The sequence below is a fragment of the Panthera pardus genome, unplaced genomic scaffold (genome assembly GCF_024362965.1).
Source record: "Panthera pardus isolate Hobbes unplaced genomic scaffold, ASM2436296v1 HiC_scaffold_7, whole genome shotgun sequence".
In the NCBI taxonomy this organism is placed as follows: Eukaryota; Metazoa; Chordata; class Mammalia; order Carnivora; family Felidae; genus Panthera; species Panthera pardus.
The window spans coordinates 65,656,053-65,673,767 of record NW_026527002.1 but is presented as its reverse complement, the minus strand read 5'-3'; the positions used below and the strand labels follow the sequence as shown (position 1 = coordinate 65,673,767).

At 43.3% G+C, this 17,715-nt stretch overlaps 1 protein-coding gene across 10 annotated transcripts in view; it reads right to left on the bottom strand.

Moving 5' to 3' along the window:
- The window catches only part of TBC1D31 (TBC1 domain family member 31), a 95,824-nt gene that overhangs the window by 67,818 nt on the left and 10,291 nt on the right, over positions 1-17,715 (bottom strand). For 6 of the 10 annotated variants that reach the window (XM_053896529.1, XM_053896531.1, XM_053896533.1 and 3 more), the window contains exons 1-2: positions 15,775-15,906; positions 1,082-1,228 (exon numbers count right to left, since the gene is read on the bottom strand). In XM_053896529.1, coding sequence (XP_053752504.1) covers positions 1,082-1,228; positions 15,775-15,902 — 275 coding nt within the window. In that variant the 5' untranslated portion in view covers positions 15,903-15,906. Of the gene's footprint in view, positions 1-1,081; positions 1,229-5,442; positions 5,691-15,774; positions 15,907-17,715 lie in introns of those variants that run through there. The other 4 variants (XM_053896537.1, XM_053896538.1, XM_053896534.1 and 1 more) reach the window with 3 other exon arrangements.

Below are 17,715 nucleotides of genomic sequence, written 5' to 3'. Positions count from 1 at the left end.
ACTCTTGATTTTGGCTCAGGTCATGATCTCATGGTCCTGGGATCAAGCCCCTCATCCGGCTCCATGCTCAGCATGAATTCTCTCTCTCTCTCGCTCTATAGGCCCCTCTCCCATCTCTCAAAAAACATATTAAAGAAATAATAATAATTCAGGGGCGCCTGGGTGGCTCAGTCAGTTAAGCGTCCAATTCTTGCTTTCGTCTCTGGTCACAATCTCACAGTTTGTGAGCTCAAGTCCCAGGTCGGGTTCTGTGCTGACAGCATGGAGCCTGCTTGGGATTCTCTCTCTCCTCTCTATGCCCCTCCCTCACACACATCCCTCCCCTCAAAAAAAGAAAATTCGTTCACTCTCTCATATACATTTCTATTTATTTCTATGTCTATATATTCAAAACCAGCAGTACAGACAGATATATCCCATATCAATCCAGTGCCACGGCGTTCATTCTAGTTTTCTACTTTTCCATATTTGTAACTCCCCTTTCCGATTGTTAGAAACCTGGCCCCGTTATCCTCAACGTATTTACTCACTCCGTCAAAGCCCTCTGCCTTGCCCGTGATTGCCCCATCCCCCATGCAGGTAACTTCTGACTCTGGCCAGGCAGACAGGCCTCCCTCCCACCTACCCCCCTTGCAGGGATGACTCCCTCGATCAATCCCACCTAACTGCTTCTGTACTAAATTGTTCAGCAAAGGAAGAGGAGGCGGAAGAGTGAGGAACAATTCTTTAAAACTGCTACATGTGTAAACTGTGACAATAACGTACAAAGTAAAGTTCTTTCTAAGTTGCCTGATAAAGTACCAGATGTTGATAAGTTAGCAACAGTAAATTTTTAAACTTAAGGAAAAACATGCTACTAGAGATACTGTTCCAACCGGAACTTTAATTCTCTAAAAAAATCTAAACATATTTCCCATGCCTTCCCACTTTCTCCTGTCAGCACTTGTGACAGTGCTTTACAAGTTACCTGAAATACAGTCAGAACTTAATGAATCTTGCTGAATGAATAATTAATAGCAGGTACTAAAACTGGCAGTGAATAACTTGTTAAATAAAGTATATATCAAAAGTATCTGCTCACCTGTTTCCATACAAGTCAAAAACATAGATATTTCCTTGATGGTCCCCGGCAATTAAGCAATCACCTGAGCTATCAAAAGCCACGTTCAAAAATCGCAAGACTTTGGGAAGGTAATCAGAAGAGCTGTGAATGATGTTCACTATAATTCTGTCAAAAACAAACAGACATTTAATTGTATGTCAAGCGTTACTTGTTACTATGAAAAATACGGGTTTTATAATATACTTCACTGACTTTGAAGTTTCCTGCCTATCCGCTCTTCCCTCTCCTCCCGCTGCTCTCCTAGAAGCAATCCGACAGTGATTTCTAAAAGCAGTTCAGAAAGTTATTTGTTATCAAAATGGCTGCTGTTCATATATTCATCAAGTACTTGGAAACTCACTATGTGTCAGACATTGAACAAGCCGGGACCTAAAAGTAGTTGATGGACATGGGCCCTGCCCTCATGGAGCTTTTGGTTTAGAAGTAAAAAAATTTCAGGGGCGCCTGGGTGGCTCAGTCAGTTCAGCGTTCGACTGCGGTTCAGGTCATGATCTCACGGTTCACGGGTTCAAACTCTGTGCTGACAGCTCACAGCCTGGAGCCTGCTTCAGATTTTGTGTCTCCCTCTCCCTCTACCTTTCCCCTGCTTGTGCTCTGTCTCTCTGCCTCTCAAAAATGAATAAATGTTAAATTAAAAAAATTTTTTTAGGGGCACCTGGGTGGCTCAGTCGGTTAAGCGGCCGACTTCAGCTCAGGTCATGATCTCTCGGTCCGTGAGTTTGAGTCCTGCGTCGGGCTCTGTGCTGACAGCTCGGAGCCTGGAGCCTGTTTCGGATTCTGTGTCTCCCTCTCTCTGGCCCTCCCCCGTTCATGCTCTGTGTCTCTCTGTCTCAAAAATAAATAAACGTTTAAAAAAATAAAATTTTTTTTAAATAAGCACACTTATGAAGATTCATAAATCGTGATTAACTGACAGACAATAACAAGATATAAGACAATGTATTTTTGATTGAATAGTCAACTGTTACATTAAGCAATAAACACATGTAATGCAATCATGTAATTAGCGAAAAGTAGTTTCATATAAATCACAAGCTACCACATGTAAGAAAAATTTCAATATCTTAAAGATATCTTAATGAGATTGTTTCTGTAATATAAAGTGAAGTGTTCCAAAGTGAATTAAGCATAAATGAGTTTTATTTTCAGCTATATTTGTTTATTTTTGAGACAGAGAGAGACAGAACATGAACGGGGGAGGGTCAGAGAGAGAGGGAGACACTCAGGGGCACTCCTCCATCTGTGTGCTTCCCTGTAAAATCTAATTTTAGCAAGAATCCTGCTCAGTCCATTTAATTAGAACCCCTGGGCGTGCCTGGGTGGCTTAGTCAGTTAAGTGACCAACTTCAGCTCAGGTCATGATCTCACGGTTTGTTGAGTTCGAGCCCTGCGTTGGGCTCTGTGCTAACAGCTCAGAGCCTGGAGCCTGCTTTACATTCTGTGTCTCCCTCTCTCTCTCTGCCCCTCTCCCACTTGTACTCTCTGTCAAAAATAAATAAAATGTAAAAAAAAAAAAAAAAAAAAAAAAAAAAAAATTAGAACCCCTGACCCTTTGGGGTGCTTGGGTGGTTCAGTCGTTGGGCGTCTGACTGGATTTCAGCCCAGGTCACAATCTTGTGGTTCATGGATTTGAGCTCATCAGGCTCTGTGCTGACAGTGCAGAGCATGCTTGGGATTCTCTCTCCCCCTCTCTCTGCCCCTTCCCTGCTTACATTCTCTCTTAAAATAAAATAAAATAACCCCTGACCCTCAAAACCTGATCACCCTTGATAACTGATCAATCTGATCACCCTGGCCTATCTTCATCAAGAATCTCCTTAGAGGCTGGTTTAGGCAGAAACCCATTATCCTAGATGTTTCATCTTAGTAATTTTCTACCCACTGACTCCCACCCTGCTCCTTGGCTGTACATTCTCACTTGCCCAGGCTGTATTCAGAGCTGAGACCATTTCTATACTGAGGTCTCCTCTCTTCTATTGCAATAGTTCCTGAATAAAATCTGTTTTTACCACTTTAACTACTGTCCAGATTTGGTTTTCCTTTGACATCCCCAAAGGGGAGAGGGGGAGAATAAATGTGTAATAACATAAAAATGTTCTCCAGCAATTAAAATCAGACAGAGCCAACGACTTTTCCCTCCACTCTTTTTTCTGTAACATTTTATTATGGGTTGGGATCACAAAATTACAGGATCATTGTTCAAAATAAGGAAGGTAAAGAAAAACACTAATGAATAAATAAATCTGATTATAACCCTACCACCTAGATATAATCATAATTAATAGCAACATTCTGCCCTTTTGGTTTTTCATATAACTCAAGCATTTATTTTGGAACAACTGCCTTTCAATTGCTCATAGGTTGCCTGACAGGTTCTCAGTCCTTAAACATAATTAAAAAATCAAATATTTACCAAACACCAAGATGCTTGAGATACTATTTTAAAGTCTTTATAACGCGCTAAGACAACCCTGTCTGGTAGGCATTATTAGCTTCACTTAAAGTCTTAGTGATTAACCTGCCCAAGGTCACCGAGTTAGTAAATGGACATTTACTTTCAACTAAAGTCCATCTGACTCCACGCGATAACAATGAGCTTTAATGAACAAAAAGAAAGCTACATTTTCATGGAAGCAGCAAATAACATTTGCATAAAACTTGTTTCTTTTGTTTTCGAATCTTGCATGTATATCCAGATATTTTTTTTAACAGCAAGAAACAGAATTACTGTGGGCTGGCAATAACTTTCAGACCATTTAGAAAATATCAGAAGAAGGGGAGTATTTATACAAACTCCAAGTTTGGAAATGAAAATCCCTGCTGAAGAATCCCTACTCTAAACAAAAATTTTTATTCAACGGAGTTGATGGGAAAGCAGCATTGCTAGGAGGCTGACAGTAATCGGAAACCAAACAAGCAGCCAGTGGGACGTCCAGCACCAGGCTTTGAGCAAACATAGCTGGCACTTAAAGTCTGTTGATTTGTTGAGGAGCAACCAAAGGGTCGACAGCAAAGTTACTAGAACAAGAAACATGAATCCAAGTGATGCGGTAAAGGCTATGAAATTCTGGGAAATTAAAAGCAATAAGATCAATCTGTGTGCCACCATTGGAACCAAGATGGCACCACTTGGGGCAAAGGTTTCCATTAAAGTCACACCGGAGTGGCTAAGACTCAAACGGTTTAAGTATCTGGGACCAAAATGAAAAGAAAAGCTGAGGAGGGAGGGAAAAACAGGCAGAGCACAGAGGATTTTTAGGGCAGTGAAAATACTTTCTGTGATTCTATAATGGTAGAGACAGGTCCTTGTACAGTTGCCCAAACCCAAAGAAATACAACACCAGGAGTGAGTCCTAGCATAAACTGTGGCCTTTGGGTGATAATGATGTGTCAACCTAGGTTCATCCACTGCAACATATATACGTCTCTGATGGGGGATATGGATAATGGGGGAGAGACTATGCATGTGTGAGTGCAGAGGGTACACGGGAAATCTCTGTCCCTTCCTCTCAATTTGGCTGTGAACCTAAAACTGTCCTAAGAAAATGAAAGTCTATTAAAAAACAAACAAAAACCCAGCAGCAGGGCTGGCCGTACTAGGAGGCCACCTTGCACTGGTAGTTTGTAACCCCCTGTCGTCCCTGCCATACACACTAACGTGTAAGCTCCAGAAAACCGGAAGTTTGTTTTGTTCCCATGCCGTCCCCCAGAGCTTCCAAGCTTGGGAGAGAGTTGATGCTCAACAAATAGCTGATGGATGCATGCCTGTCTTGTACCCATGATACAAGATGGGTAAGATCAAGATACATGGGTATCTTGTACCCATGATACAAGATGGGTAACTTGGGGCACTTGGAAGGGGTCGAAGTGCACTGTTCCCCTTCCCCTGCATCATTCCTCGTGAGTTCTTTTCCAGCTGCAACAGTTAACAAACATTTACTGAGCATCTACTGCGCGCCGGGAATACTACAGGGCTATTATGGTAATTAGGCAGAGTCCTGGCACAAAGTCTCGCCCACATCACCAACCACCTGCCTCCTGCCCCACGCTAATCCTGCCCAGACCCCCGCCCCCAGGACCGGGAAGAGATCTCTGACGAGACCTCGGCTTCCGGGGCACAGCGAGACTCAGGCTACCAGCCTTTCAACAGATCACCCAGGCCAGGGATCTAGGGCAGGGTCAGAGGCAGAACCCGCCCTTCTACCCGGCGCCATACACCCCTACCCAAGACCATCCCCAACAGCTCCTCCAACGCCTCTCCTAGGACGCGGACCCGCCCCTCGCGGCCTCCAGGCCCCTCCGCAGCCCATCGCCTTTACCCGTCCCGAGCGGCCGGGGAGGGCTTGCGGTGCCACAACTTGCCGCTCTCCTTGTTGCCCAGGTCTGTGCTCTGCATGGCGAAGCCCCCCGCGGCCGCCGCCGCCCGCCCGATACACAACCGACCCGGCGCCTTCCCAGCAGGCCCCGCGCTCCCGGCCCGGGAAATTTGAGCTCGGGCCCAGGCGTCCTGGATCCCCGCCACACGACCAACCGAGCGCTAAACGCCGCCCTTTTTATTCCCAGCCAATATGGAGGCGCGTTTCCTCCCAACTCCGCCCAAGCGACCCCTGCCGCTCTGGACGACGGAACCGGCCAACGACCTTCTCTTAGATTCCGCCCCTTTTAGAGGTTCACCCCACCAGCGCCGGGGCCCAAAGCCTTCTGGGAATTGTAGTTTTCTGCGTGTGGAACCGGGGTATCAGCGATCGGCTTGAGAACTCTGCACTCCGAGGGCGCCGTGGGGTTTTACGCTCCCGGTGGAAGCAATAAAAATGGTTTTCTCCTGTGGTCTGTACATTCCTTTCTACACTGCGTTTAGGGATTAAGGGGTTGTAGAGACAACTAAAGAGAAGGACCCAAATACATTGAGACTTGAAGTGTTTCTTTTATAGAGTGTTCCTTTGAAAAGAACCTCTATAGGGTGCGTTCTTGGCCTTTTCACCATCGTCGTGATTAGTTTTTCAATTCCGTAATCTAACAAGGTGCACCAGTATTATGGAATCTAGCCCACCAGTCACGGACCAGAAAAGCGATGTCATCAACAATCAGCTGCACTGACGCCAGAGTTCTTTTTTGTAAAAACTCAGCCCTCCTGGGGCGCCTGGGTGGCTCAGTCGGTTAAGCGGCCGACTTCGGCTCAGGTCATGATCTCACAGTTCGTGAGTTCGAGCCCCGCGTCCGGCTCTGTGCTGACAGCTCAGAGACCGGAGCCTGCTTCAGATTCTGTGTCTCCCTCTCTCTCTGACCCTCCCTCATTCATGCTCTGTCTCTCTCTGTCTCAAAAATAAATAAACATTAAAAAAAAAAAAACAACTCAGCACTTCTATCTGCCTGCAAGGTATCAAGCATTCTTCTAAGTGCTCATTTAATCCTCGTAGCAAACCTACAATGCTGGTAGTACTATTCCCATTTTTTGGTGCTCTGTGAGCTAATGTATTGGTTTTTTGAGGCTGCAGTAATAAATTACCACAAATTGGTTTTAAAAAAAAAAAAGGTCCTCTCTCATGGTTCTGGAGGCCACAGTCAGAAATCAAGGTGTAGGCAGAGCACTGAATCCAGCGGATCCAGGGAAGATTCCATTCTCTGCCTTTTCCAGCTACTGGTTTCCTTGACTTGGGACCACATCGTTCCATTTCATCCCTCCATTCTCTGCCTCCATTTTCACATTGCCTTATCTTTTCCCCCTCAGTCTCCAATCTCTCTTGCTTTTCTCTTATAAAACACCTGTCATTGGATTTAGGGCCCACCCAGATAATCCAGGATGATTTCCTTATTCCAAGATCCTTAATTTTACCTACAGAGACTGTTTTCCCAAATAAGGTAACATTCACATTTTCTGGGGATTAGGTCATGGATATGTATTTTGGGGGCCCACTGTTCAAACCTACTACAGGTAGGTGCTTCTTGTATCTCTGTTTTGCAGACACGGAAATTGAGTTCATAGGAGAGCCAGGATTAGATTTTTAGTCTTTTCATTCTTGGTCCCCATGTTCTTCTACAACAGAAAAATAAATTTTTACAAAATTATATGACCATCATATTTGAAAAGCTCAAACTTTACCAGAAAAGCAAAACTCTCACAAAAATTTTCCAATGCAGATTTTAAAACTTTTTGTGTTGTTACCAAGGGGTGGCTCTGAGAGACCACACAACCTAAAAAAAATTTTTTTGTTGATGTTTATTTATTTTTGATAGACACACACACACACACACACACACACACACACACAGCATGAGTTGGGGAGGGGCAGACAGAGACAGAGACACAGAATCCAAAGCAGGCTCCAGGCTCTGAGCTGTCAGCACAGAGCCTGACCCAGGGCTTGAACTCACAAACCATGAGATCATGACCTGAGCTGACATGGGATGCTTAAGTGACTGAGCCACCCACGTGCCCTAAGACCATACAACTTTTAATAACCTTTTGCAGAAGAGACAATCACGTTCCTCATTTTTATTTATTGGATTGGAGATGATAATAAGTTATGTGTATGAATGTTTGCATTATTATTCAGGAAACTTAGGGTGCTAAACTTATGGGTGCTTAACTTGAAATAAAGGTTTTTTTCTATCCCATGCAGGTAACCAAGCAACATTTTTATCAGTAGCAGAGACAAATGTGCTGAATGATTTCCTGAACTACTTTGGTTTAACCTGTCTTCAGTCAAGCTCATATCGGCTGTCACAGCCCATGCGACCATCCTACTCAATTTCAGGTATGTGACAAAGAGGTTTCTATATTACAGATCTTCTGGACTCCCAGAAGACTGGATTGTCTTTGCACTTGTCTTTGGATTTAGTTGAGCCAAATCTGAAGGTCAGGCTGGCAACTGAAGAAACATGCACCTGTAGCTGCCAACCTTCTACTTACTGTAATTTCCCAATCTTTATAACCCAAGTTGGTAGACCATTTGGTAGTTCCTTCCTGAATCATTACTCAGTCAATAACTGATGCATTCTACACATATATTTTTCAGCTAAATTGAGGTGTAATTGACATTTAATAAACTGTACATATTTAAGTTGTATAATTTTATGATTTGACATAAATAGACTCCTATGAAACCATCATCATAATCAAGATACTGAACATAGCCATCACCCCCCGAAGTTTCCCCTTGCCTGTTTGGAATCCAATTTCTTTTTATCCCCACCCACCTTGCCTACAGGCAACCACTAATCTGCTTTCTGTATCTTAGTTAATATTTTCTAGAAATTGATGTAAATAGGTCCTAAACTATGTACTCCTTTTTTTTTTCTTTTGGCCTGGCTTCTTTCAATTAGCATAATTATTTTGAGAATCACTATGTTGTTGGGTATATCAACAGTTCGTGTGTTTTTATCATTGATATTCTATGGTATTGATATACCACAATTAATGTATCCAGTCACCTTTGATGAACATTTGGATTGTTTCCAGTTTGGGGCTATTACAAAGACAGCTGTTATGAACATTCCTGTACAAGTCTTTGTGTAAACATATGTTCTCAGTTCTGTTGGGTAAATTCTTAGAAGTGGAATGACTGGGCCATATGGTAGGTGTAGGCTTAACTTTTTAAGAAAGCATCAAATGTTTTCAGAGTAGTTGTGCCATTTTACATCTCCACCAACAACGTAGGATAGTTCCAGGTGTTCCACATCTATGATGAGTCTTTGTGATTACAGCCGTACTAGGAGTATTGTGGTACCCTCCTGGTGATTTTAATTTCCCTTTCTGGAATGACAAATGATATGTCCAGCATCTTTTCTTGTGATTATTTGCCTTCTGCATATATCTTTGGTGAAGTATATGTCCAAATATTTTATCCATTGTTTAACTGTCTTTTTTTTTTATTGAGCTTTGAGAGTTCTTTACATATTGTGGATACAAGCCGTTTATCATACATGCACTTTGCATATATTTTCTCCCAGTTTGTGGCTTGTTTTTTCATTCTCTTAACAATGTCTTTCAATGAGTAGATGATGTTAGTGTTCAAGATCAACCCAACAGTGTTTTGGAGTTTTTGGTGTGATATCTAAGAAATCTTTACCTAACTGAAGGTCACAAAGATTTCCTCCTGTTTTCTTCTTTGTATGTATTTCAACTACATTCTCAAAGGAATGGAAAGTTGTGCATGTCCAAGGGATTTTTGGGTTTTGCTTTACAAAGTCCTTCCTCTTTGTCCTCTTGCCTATCCCACTTCCATTGTTGAAGGAAGCCTTCTTTTTTGCTGTGATAATATATAATCTAGAAAGAGAAGAACTTCCATTGTGTCTACTTTTTTTTTTTAAGTTTATTTGTTTATTTGGAGAGAGACAGAGACAGCGTGAGCAGGGGAGGGGCAGAGACAAGGGGAGGATTCCAAGGAGGCTCTGAGCATGGTAAGCACAGAGTCTGATGTGGGGCTCAAACCCATGAAACTGTGGGATCATGACCTGAGCCGAGATCAAGAGTTGGACACTCAACCGAGCCACCCAGGCGCCCTCACTTCATCTGCCTTGCTAGAAGGAATTTAGTGGACATTTGGAATGTTCAACATCTGAAAACCTTTTCTGTTTGGGAAAAATCCCAAGATATTTAGAAGGTGAGGGGCAGCTATTCTCTTTCCCAATTTCTTGGCAACCAGTTCTCTAATATGCCCAAACCTAAGCCAGTCAAGAGTGAGCAAGCAAGTCAAACCAGGATGATAACCAAGAACTGAAAATACAATTCAAACATTTATTGCAATTTCTCAAAGAGCACCAAGTAGAAAGCAATAGATAACCTTTAGCAAAGTTCTTCAAATACCCTTTCTCACCTCACTCAGGTTAGATTAAGTTATGCCACAGTAACTAGCCACTCCAAAACTCAGGCTTAAAACAACTCAGTGGTGTGTTTAGCTCATATTGTCTCTAAGGGAGCTAGGCCGATGGAGTAGCCACCATTACAAAAGTTTAGGTTGCTGTCCAGGGGGTGGAAAGAGAGTTCTAGAGGGTCTCATACCACCAAATGAATGCTCTAGCCCAGAAATGTCACTATAACCTTTACTCTCAACTCACTACCAGAACTGTGGCTCCATCCAAACACGAGGGGCCGGAAGTGCAATCCTATTAAGTTAGTTATCTGTAGCTGCAACGATGCTGTGAAAAAGCAACCACCAAAACTCGGTGGCATGCAACAATAAACATTTACTGCTCACTCATCTGGGATCGGCCAGGCTGTTAACTGCAGCATAAAGTTAACTGATAGAGTCAGTTAATGGTTCAGAACCATTGGTGTGGTTCTGAATTCTTGCAAAAGACCTATGGCATGCACCAGAAAATAATTTATTGCTAGCTTGGGTTAAAAAACTCTGGGAACTGGGGCGCCTGGGTGGCTCAGTCCGTTGAGCGTCCGGCTTCAGCTCAGGTCACGATCTCGCGGTCCGTGAGTTCGAGTCCCGCGTCGGGCTCTGGGCTGATGGCTCAGAGCCTGGAGCCTGCTTCCGATTCTGTGTCTCTCTCTCTGTACCTCCCCCGTTCATGCTCTGTCTCTGTCTCAAAAATAAAATAAAAACATTAAAAAAAAAGACTCTGGGAACTATTATAACAAGATTCTGTTTTATCTCCTTGGAAAAAGGGTTTATTTGCACATTAAAAGGAGTGTTGGTAAACAAAGATGTTGACAGCACTTAAAAACAATAAAGCACTGAGTGGGGTTGGGGAAGGGTACGGTAAGACTGTAGACATGGGTATCCATGTCTATCCAGCACTGTCCCTACCCCTGTCCCCCACCGCCTCCAAGCTCCTCAAACGTAGTATGACACACACTTCTGAGAAATGCTTCTAGCCCACCCCTCACTGGTCAAATGATTGGCTCAGGGGTGGGGCCTGACTCAGCTGAGCCAACCAGAGCCCTTTTGGGAGGGGTTTAAAGTTGAGACCAAGGCCAGCAAGTTTCCTCCCTCTCTGGTAGACTGGGAGCTGCCAGAGACAGTACCTCCAACTTTGTGGTGAGAGCCAGTCTGAGAGAGGGTAGCTGAAACTCAAAAACAAGGGGGGCAAGAAAACCAGAAATAGTAAAAGAACATTCTGGCAGCATTTATGTCCCTTGTTCTAACTGTCCCAGAAGCTAATCTGGACTCCTGTCCTTCCTATACTCTGGTTATTTGAGCAGAAACATTGCCTTCTATTTTCTAAAGTAGAGGTAATTGGAAGAAAAACAAGTCAGGGAAGGCTTCAGGAGGTGGTGATACTTGAGCTGAGTCTGAAGGATAAATAGGGGTTATAAGGCAGAGAAGTTAGGGAAGGAAACAGCATCTGCAGAAAGGCAGGGGCATTTGTGAAACAACATGGAACCTTCTAGAAACTAGAAATGCTGAGTGCAATCAAAGCACAGATGCACAAGGAGTTATTATGCATGTAACATGCTTAGCACCTACAAAGCTCTCAATAATAATAGCAATAACTATTATTATTATTATTATTGTGGGGGTGAGAGGCAGAAGACTGAGACACATGTAAAACTAAGAATATAAAAGTCCCATATTGCCATTCTAAGGAGGTTGGATCTTATTCTAAAAGGTTCTAGGGAAACTGGTGGTTTCTAGACATATCCCTCTGTAGTAGAAAGATCATTTAAGAGTTTAAAGCTTGAGGGGCACCTGGGTGGCTTAGTCTGTTAAGCATCTTACTTTGGCTCAGGTCATGATCTCCCAGTTCGTGGATTCAAACCCCACATTGGGCTCTGTGCTGACAGCTCAGAGCCTGGAGCCTGCTTCAGATTCTGCGATTCCCTTTCTCTCTGTCCCTCCCCCACTCACACTCTGTCTCTTTCTCTCTCTCTCTCTCTCTCTCTCTCAAAAATAGATAAACATAAAAAAAAAAGAATTTGAAGCTTGAGGCAGAAGGAGGGTGAGACAAAAGTGATGAAGGGTTGACCAAGGCAGCCACCATAAAAGGAATCCAAGCAGGCAATAGTTAAATGACAAGGGTACATTGACATATTGTGTGGGTAAGCTGACACTGCAAAGAAAGAGTTCTGTTTCATCGGTAACACAGGGATGCGTGTCATACTGCTAACTGATGCAAACCCAGGCAATGTTTTTCATTTCCTAGACAGCTCAGCTGTCTGGTGTGGTAGGGATGGGGGGTGGGGGCGGGCAGTAAGGCAAAAGCCATAACAGGTTAGCTACGACATGGTGCACCTGCCCCACCCTTTTAACATGACTCAGAACAGAAGAAGAAAATCAAAGAGACATGCTCCAAGTTGCTTAAATAAATATTCATGTCTAGGTGTCCTCATAAAACATACATGAAAGCAACCAAGGGCAGTGTTTCGTGTGTAATCAAAAGGATTTGACAACTACAGCTGGAATTGTATAGTATCAAAGTGTGTGGGGGGGTGTGGTGTTGATTTTGACAGGCAGCAAGATCATTCCCACGTACGATGAGAAACTGCTGCCATAGACTGTGGTTTTTTTAAAAGACCTCCTGCAAGTCAAAGGAAGGAGGAGACCATAACATGACAGAATGGGCAGTGGCTGCAAGTTTCCAGTCTTTGCAGCCTTTCCACGTGGCCAGGAGAGGAGGAGCGTGTGGAAATCTCGGCCCCCATCATGTCCACAACTGTCCTAAGAAGGACAGCCTATAGCTACCTCTGTCTTAGCGACAACTGCATGATATCCCATCTTATGGACGTGTGGTGTGGCATGATTTTATAATCCCTCTGTTGTTGACAGTTGGGTTTAAAAAATTATTTGCAAACTTGATGCTGGAGAAATTAACACCTAAGTGTACTATTGTACTCTTGTAGGCGCTAGTTTAAGGTCGCTTGGAAAGGTTCTATTGGAAGCTTAAACCTTCCAAATTATGCTCTGTCAGTGGTGGTCTGTTCCAAAGGCCTCTCTGGGCAGAGGACTGTGGAGTCAGGGAATGCTGGGAATATCTCCCACAGGACTGAATAACTAGCTTTGATTCACAGGCTCCTAAAAACATTTATGGGCTCAGAGGACAGGCTATCAATCAAGTGTGACAGGACGCCATAAACCGTGAGTAAAATACCTCTAATTGCTGTAAGGGAGGAAGGCAGACTGAGCAAAGCATTTATTGTCCATTTAAGTATTCGAGGGCAGCGTGGCTTCTTTTGTCCAGTGCCCACTCTGGGTAGCATGTGGAAAGAGGCCACAGAGCCGAGTGAGGATGACTGGTAAGGAATCCACACCTAACAGACCAGGCACTTCGGTCTCTTCTGGTTTTTATGTGGCCTTACTCAATAGTAAAAACCATCTCCCCTAAATATACTTTTTTAAGGAATTTTTTTTTAAGGGGAGCGTGGGTGGCTCAGTAGGTTAAGGGTCTGACTTCAGCTCAGGTCATGATCTCGTGGTTTGAGCCCCACATCGGGCTCCGTGCTGACAGCATGGAGCCTGGAGCCTGCTTCAGATTCTGTCTCTCTCGCTCTCTGCCCCTCCCCCACTCGCAGTCTGTGTCTCTCTCTCTCTTTCAAAAAAAAAATTAAAAAAAATTAAAGAATTTTTTTAGAGCAGTTTTAAGATCACAGAAAAATTAAAGGAAAGGTATAGAGATTTCCCCACATACCTCCTGCCCCCACACGTTCACAGCCTCCTCATTATCAGCATCCCCACCAGAGTGATACCTTTGTTACAACTGATGAACCTACATGGACACATCATAATTTCCCAGAGCCCCTGGTTTACACTATGGTTCACTCTTGGTGTTATACATTCTGTGGCTTTGGACATTATAATATCATCCAGAGTACTTTCTTTGCCCTAAAAATCCTCTGTGCTCTGCTCATCCATCCCTCCCTTCTCCCCTTTACCCAAGTAGTTTGGGTTTTATTATATTGATGGCTTTGAAAAATACTGCAAGCAACTTTCTTTAAAAAAAATTTTTTCCCAAAGATTTTATTTTTAAGTAGTCTCTACACCCTGTGTAGGGCTCAAACTCACAACCCCAAGGGATTACCACCTTCACCTGTAGACCTTAGAAGGGTGTTACTCTGCCCAAACAGGCCTATTACAAAGGCCTTGCTGGGCAGAGGGCTGTGGAGTCAGAGAATGCTGGGAATATCTCCCATAGGAGTAAATAAATTTGACTCTAACTCATGAGTACTGTGAACACGGAGTCCTAATTTCACATATTCCACCCTGTTCTCCCCATAAGTATGTTGCCTGAGTCCACTGCTTACTAGTACTCTAACCTTGGGCATAATATTGAACTTCTCCGTGCCTTGATTTCTCCATCTGTAAAATTGGGATAAAAATAGGAGCAACCCCAAAGAATTGTTTAGAGTTTAGAACAACTTTGGCACACAGAAGTCCTCAGTGAATGCTAGCTGTTCTTACTGCTATTATTATTTCTTGTATCTTTCTTCATTAAACCGTCCAGAATGCCAGACTTTGCTGATTTTTACCCACAGACAAGAAATAGGCAACCACATTATGCTTTTCTCACTGGCAGTACAGCACACAGCAATTACTTGGAAGGCTCCATGACCATCACTTAACACTGTAGATATACAAGAAACAATAGTCCAATAAAAACTTGTACACCCAGAAAGTCTCTGGTGCTGCCTTCATCTGTATTCTCATAGCATATCCTGCTAAGCTATGAAGGGAATTCATTATTTGCATGATAATCCTGTTTATTCCCCATTAACACACCACACACACACACACACACACCCTAAATATTGTATTATTGCTATTATTTAAGCCCCTCTAAGGAGAGTACCAGTGATGTGCTGATAAATTTAACAACTGGCTCTCTGGACAAAAATAAAGCCCTGGTTTGTAGCATTTGGTAATTTCTGTGGTATAAGTACTCCTACTATTCAAGGCCAATTTCAAGCTACCAATGTGATGTCATTGGAAAGAGGTGAGCAATAGTACACTATTACATAGTATGTTCACCATACAGATACGATGGACATAGAAAACCTCAAGAGCATCAATAATAGTAAAAAATGGTAAAGGAATTAACAAATGATATGTTTTATTTTTCATTTTTAAAATGTTTTATTTATTTTTGACAGAGAGAGAGACAGAGCATGAGCAGGGGAGGGGCAGAGAGAGAGGGAGACACAGAATCCCAAGCAGGCTCCAGGCTCTGAGCTGTCAGCACAGAGCCCGACGCGGGGCTCGAACTCACAGACTGCGAGATCATGACCTGAGCCGAAGTCGGACGCTCAACTGACTGAGCCACCCAGGTGCCCCAAATGGTATGTTTTTTAAGAAATGATATGTTTTGAGTATTTCCTTTAAATATAATTTATTTCAATCTAAGTTTATATAATTCAATTTTTGATAAAGGCTGTATTTAATAATCGTCTCAGAAAAATCCGGAAAATTTAACAGTTGGCTCTTGCGAGCTAATACGAGCCTGCTCTAGCACTGCACCGCTTCCTACTCATTTCAACGACTTAGACATTTGATGTTTCAGTTGTATGTTGCTGTGTAAAAATTACCTCAAAATTCATTGGCTTCAAGCAAAAATGATTTCCTAAATTTCACCATTCTGTGAGTTGACTGGGCCCAGCTGATATACCACGATATAGCCTGACTCACCATGATACAGCCGTGGTCACTCGTGGTTGCGTGCAGCTGAAGGCTCACCTGGGGCTGAAACATCCAAGATGGCTTCTCACCTACCTGTGCCTCTGTCCACGCGGCCTCTCATCATTCAGTAGTCTAGCTTGAGCTTCTTTACACGGCCCTGGGCTCTTAGAAAGGAATGTTTCAGTAGGACAAGCCTGAGTGTGGAAGTGTTTCACTTGCATGCATCACCATGCCAGCTAATGTCCCATTGGCTAATGCAAGTCACATGGTCAAGTCTAGCCTCAATATAGAACGGAACTAGACACTCTCATGACCTTAAGAGATGTGTTTTGTTAGAGGCTTCTAATGTCATGGTTGACCACGGATGACCTCAGGAAGTCCCAGAGGCACATTCGGTGGGAGAACATATAGGAATAAATCATCCTTTGAGGACAGGGAGGTGGGAGGGTTGTTTCAGTGTGTGTGTGTGTGTGTGTGTGTGTGTGTGTGTGTGTGTGTGTGTTGGGGGCATAAGGGGGAGTTGCCAAGGAAGGAGGGGGAGTGGACAAGCATCACATGTAACTCAGTGGTTCTCAACCAAGGGTGACTGCCCCCAGAGGACATTTGGCCATGTCTGCAGACGTTTTTGGTTGTCATAGCTGAGAAGGTGGGTGCTACTGTCACATGGTACCAAAGATGCTGATAATCATCCTCCCACACACAGGGAAGCCCCTCACCAACAAATAACTGTTTGACCTGAAGTGTCCACAGTGCCGAAGCTGTGACACCTGCATGTAACCTAATGCACGCACGAACTCGGCTGGTTAGTATGTACTGTCCCTTGCCAACACATTTTTTTTCCTACTGCCTTTGACAGCACGTACCAGATATAAAATGCTTTCAGAGCTCTCTAAATGCATGTTCAGCCTACTTGGACTGGCTTCAGACAAGCGTGACAGATGTAGCTTTTTTGGCTCCAATGCCTTGCCAGTCAAGCATATGCATATTTGCACATTACATCTGCGGCATCAGCAATAACATCCCGTGATCAAAAGAGGTTGTATATCCAACTTTCACTAAAACATTTGAATTACTTTTCCTCCAAGTCTTCCAGCTCTCAGGTGCTTTGCTATGTCTCTTTGCTTTCTCCAGGTAAGCTATTCTGTTCTATTCCTCATTATATTAAGATTGCATTTGTCCTCTCTCTGCAAAGGAGATCCTCATTTGCTAGTTCAATAAATGTCAGTGGAGCTCCTGTGTGGGAAAGGGTTGTTCCGGGTGCTGGGGAATGGCAGTGAACAAGACAAAATTGCCCTTTCCTGGAACTTGCATTCTAGTTGGGAAGACAGACAACGACTAAGAAAATAAATAAAGTATATCATGTCAGGTAATGAAAAATGAAGAAAAATGTAAGCGGGGTAAGGGAATGAGCAGGATGGGCGGGGTGATACCTGGATTAAGGTGTTCGAGGAAGGCACTGCTGGCAGGTATTATCTAAGCAGAGATCTGGGCACTGTGCAGGAAGGAGGCACAAAGACAGGTTTTCAACAGTGTCTTCATTGTGCTATGTAAGACATTTATATTGGTTTCCCAGAGACGCGGTAACAAAGTATTGCAAACTGGGTGGCTTAAAATAGTGAAATTCATTCTCTCATGGTTCCAGGGGTCAGAAGTCTGAAATCAAAGTCTGGAGGCCTTGAGGGAGAGTCTGTCATGCTTCTCTCCTAGTTCCTGGTACTGGTCGGCAATCCTTGGCTTATAGATGCATCACTCTGATCTCTGCCCTTGTCTTTGCATGGCCTTCTCCCCCTGTGTCTGTGTCTACATTTTCTCCTTTTATAAGTATATCAAGTCACTGTTAATCCAATGGACTAGCTCACCCTAATCAACTATGACCTCATTTAAGCTTGATTACATCTGCAAATACTATTTTCAAATAACATCACATTCACTGGGACCAGGGGTTAGGATTTTAATATATCTATTTGGGGAACACAATTCAACTCATAACATGATTGTTTTGGGTTATCACAATAACTAAGGGCACAACAGGAA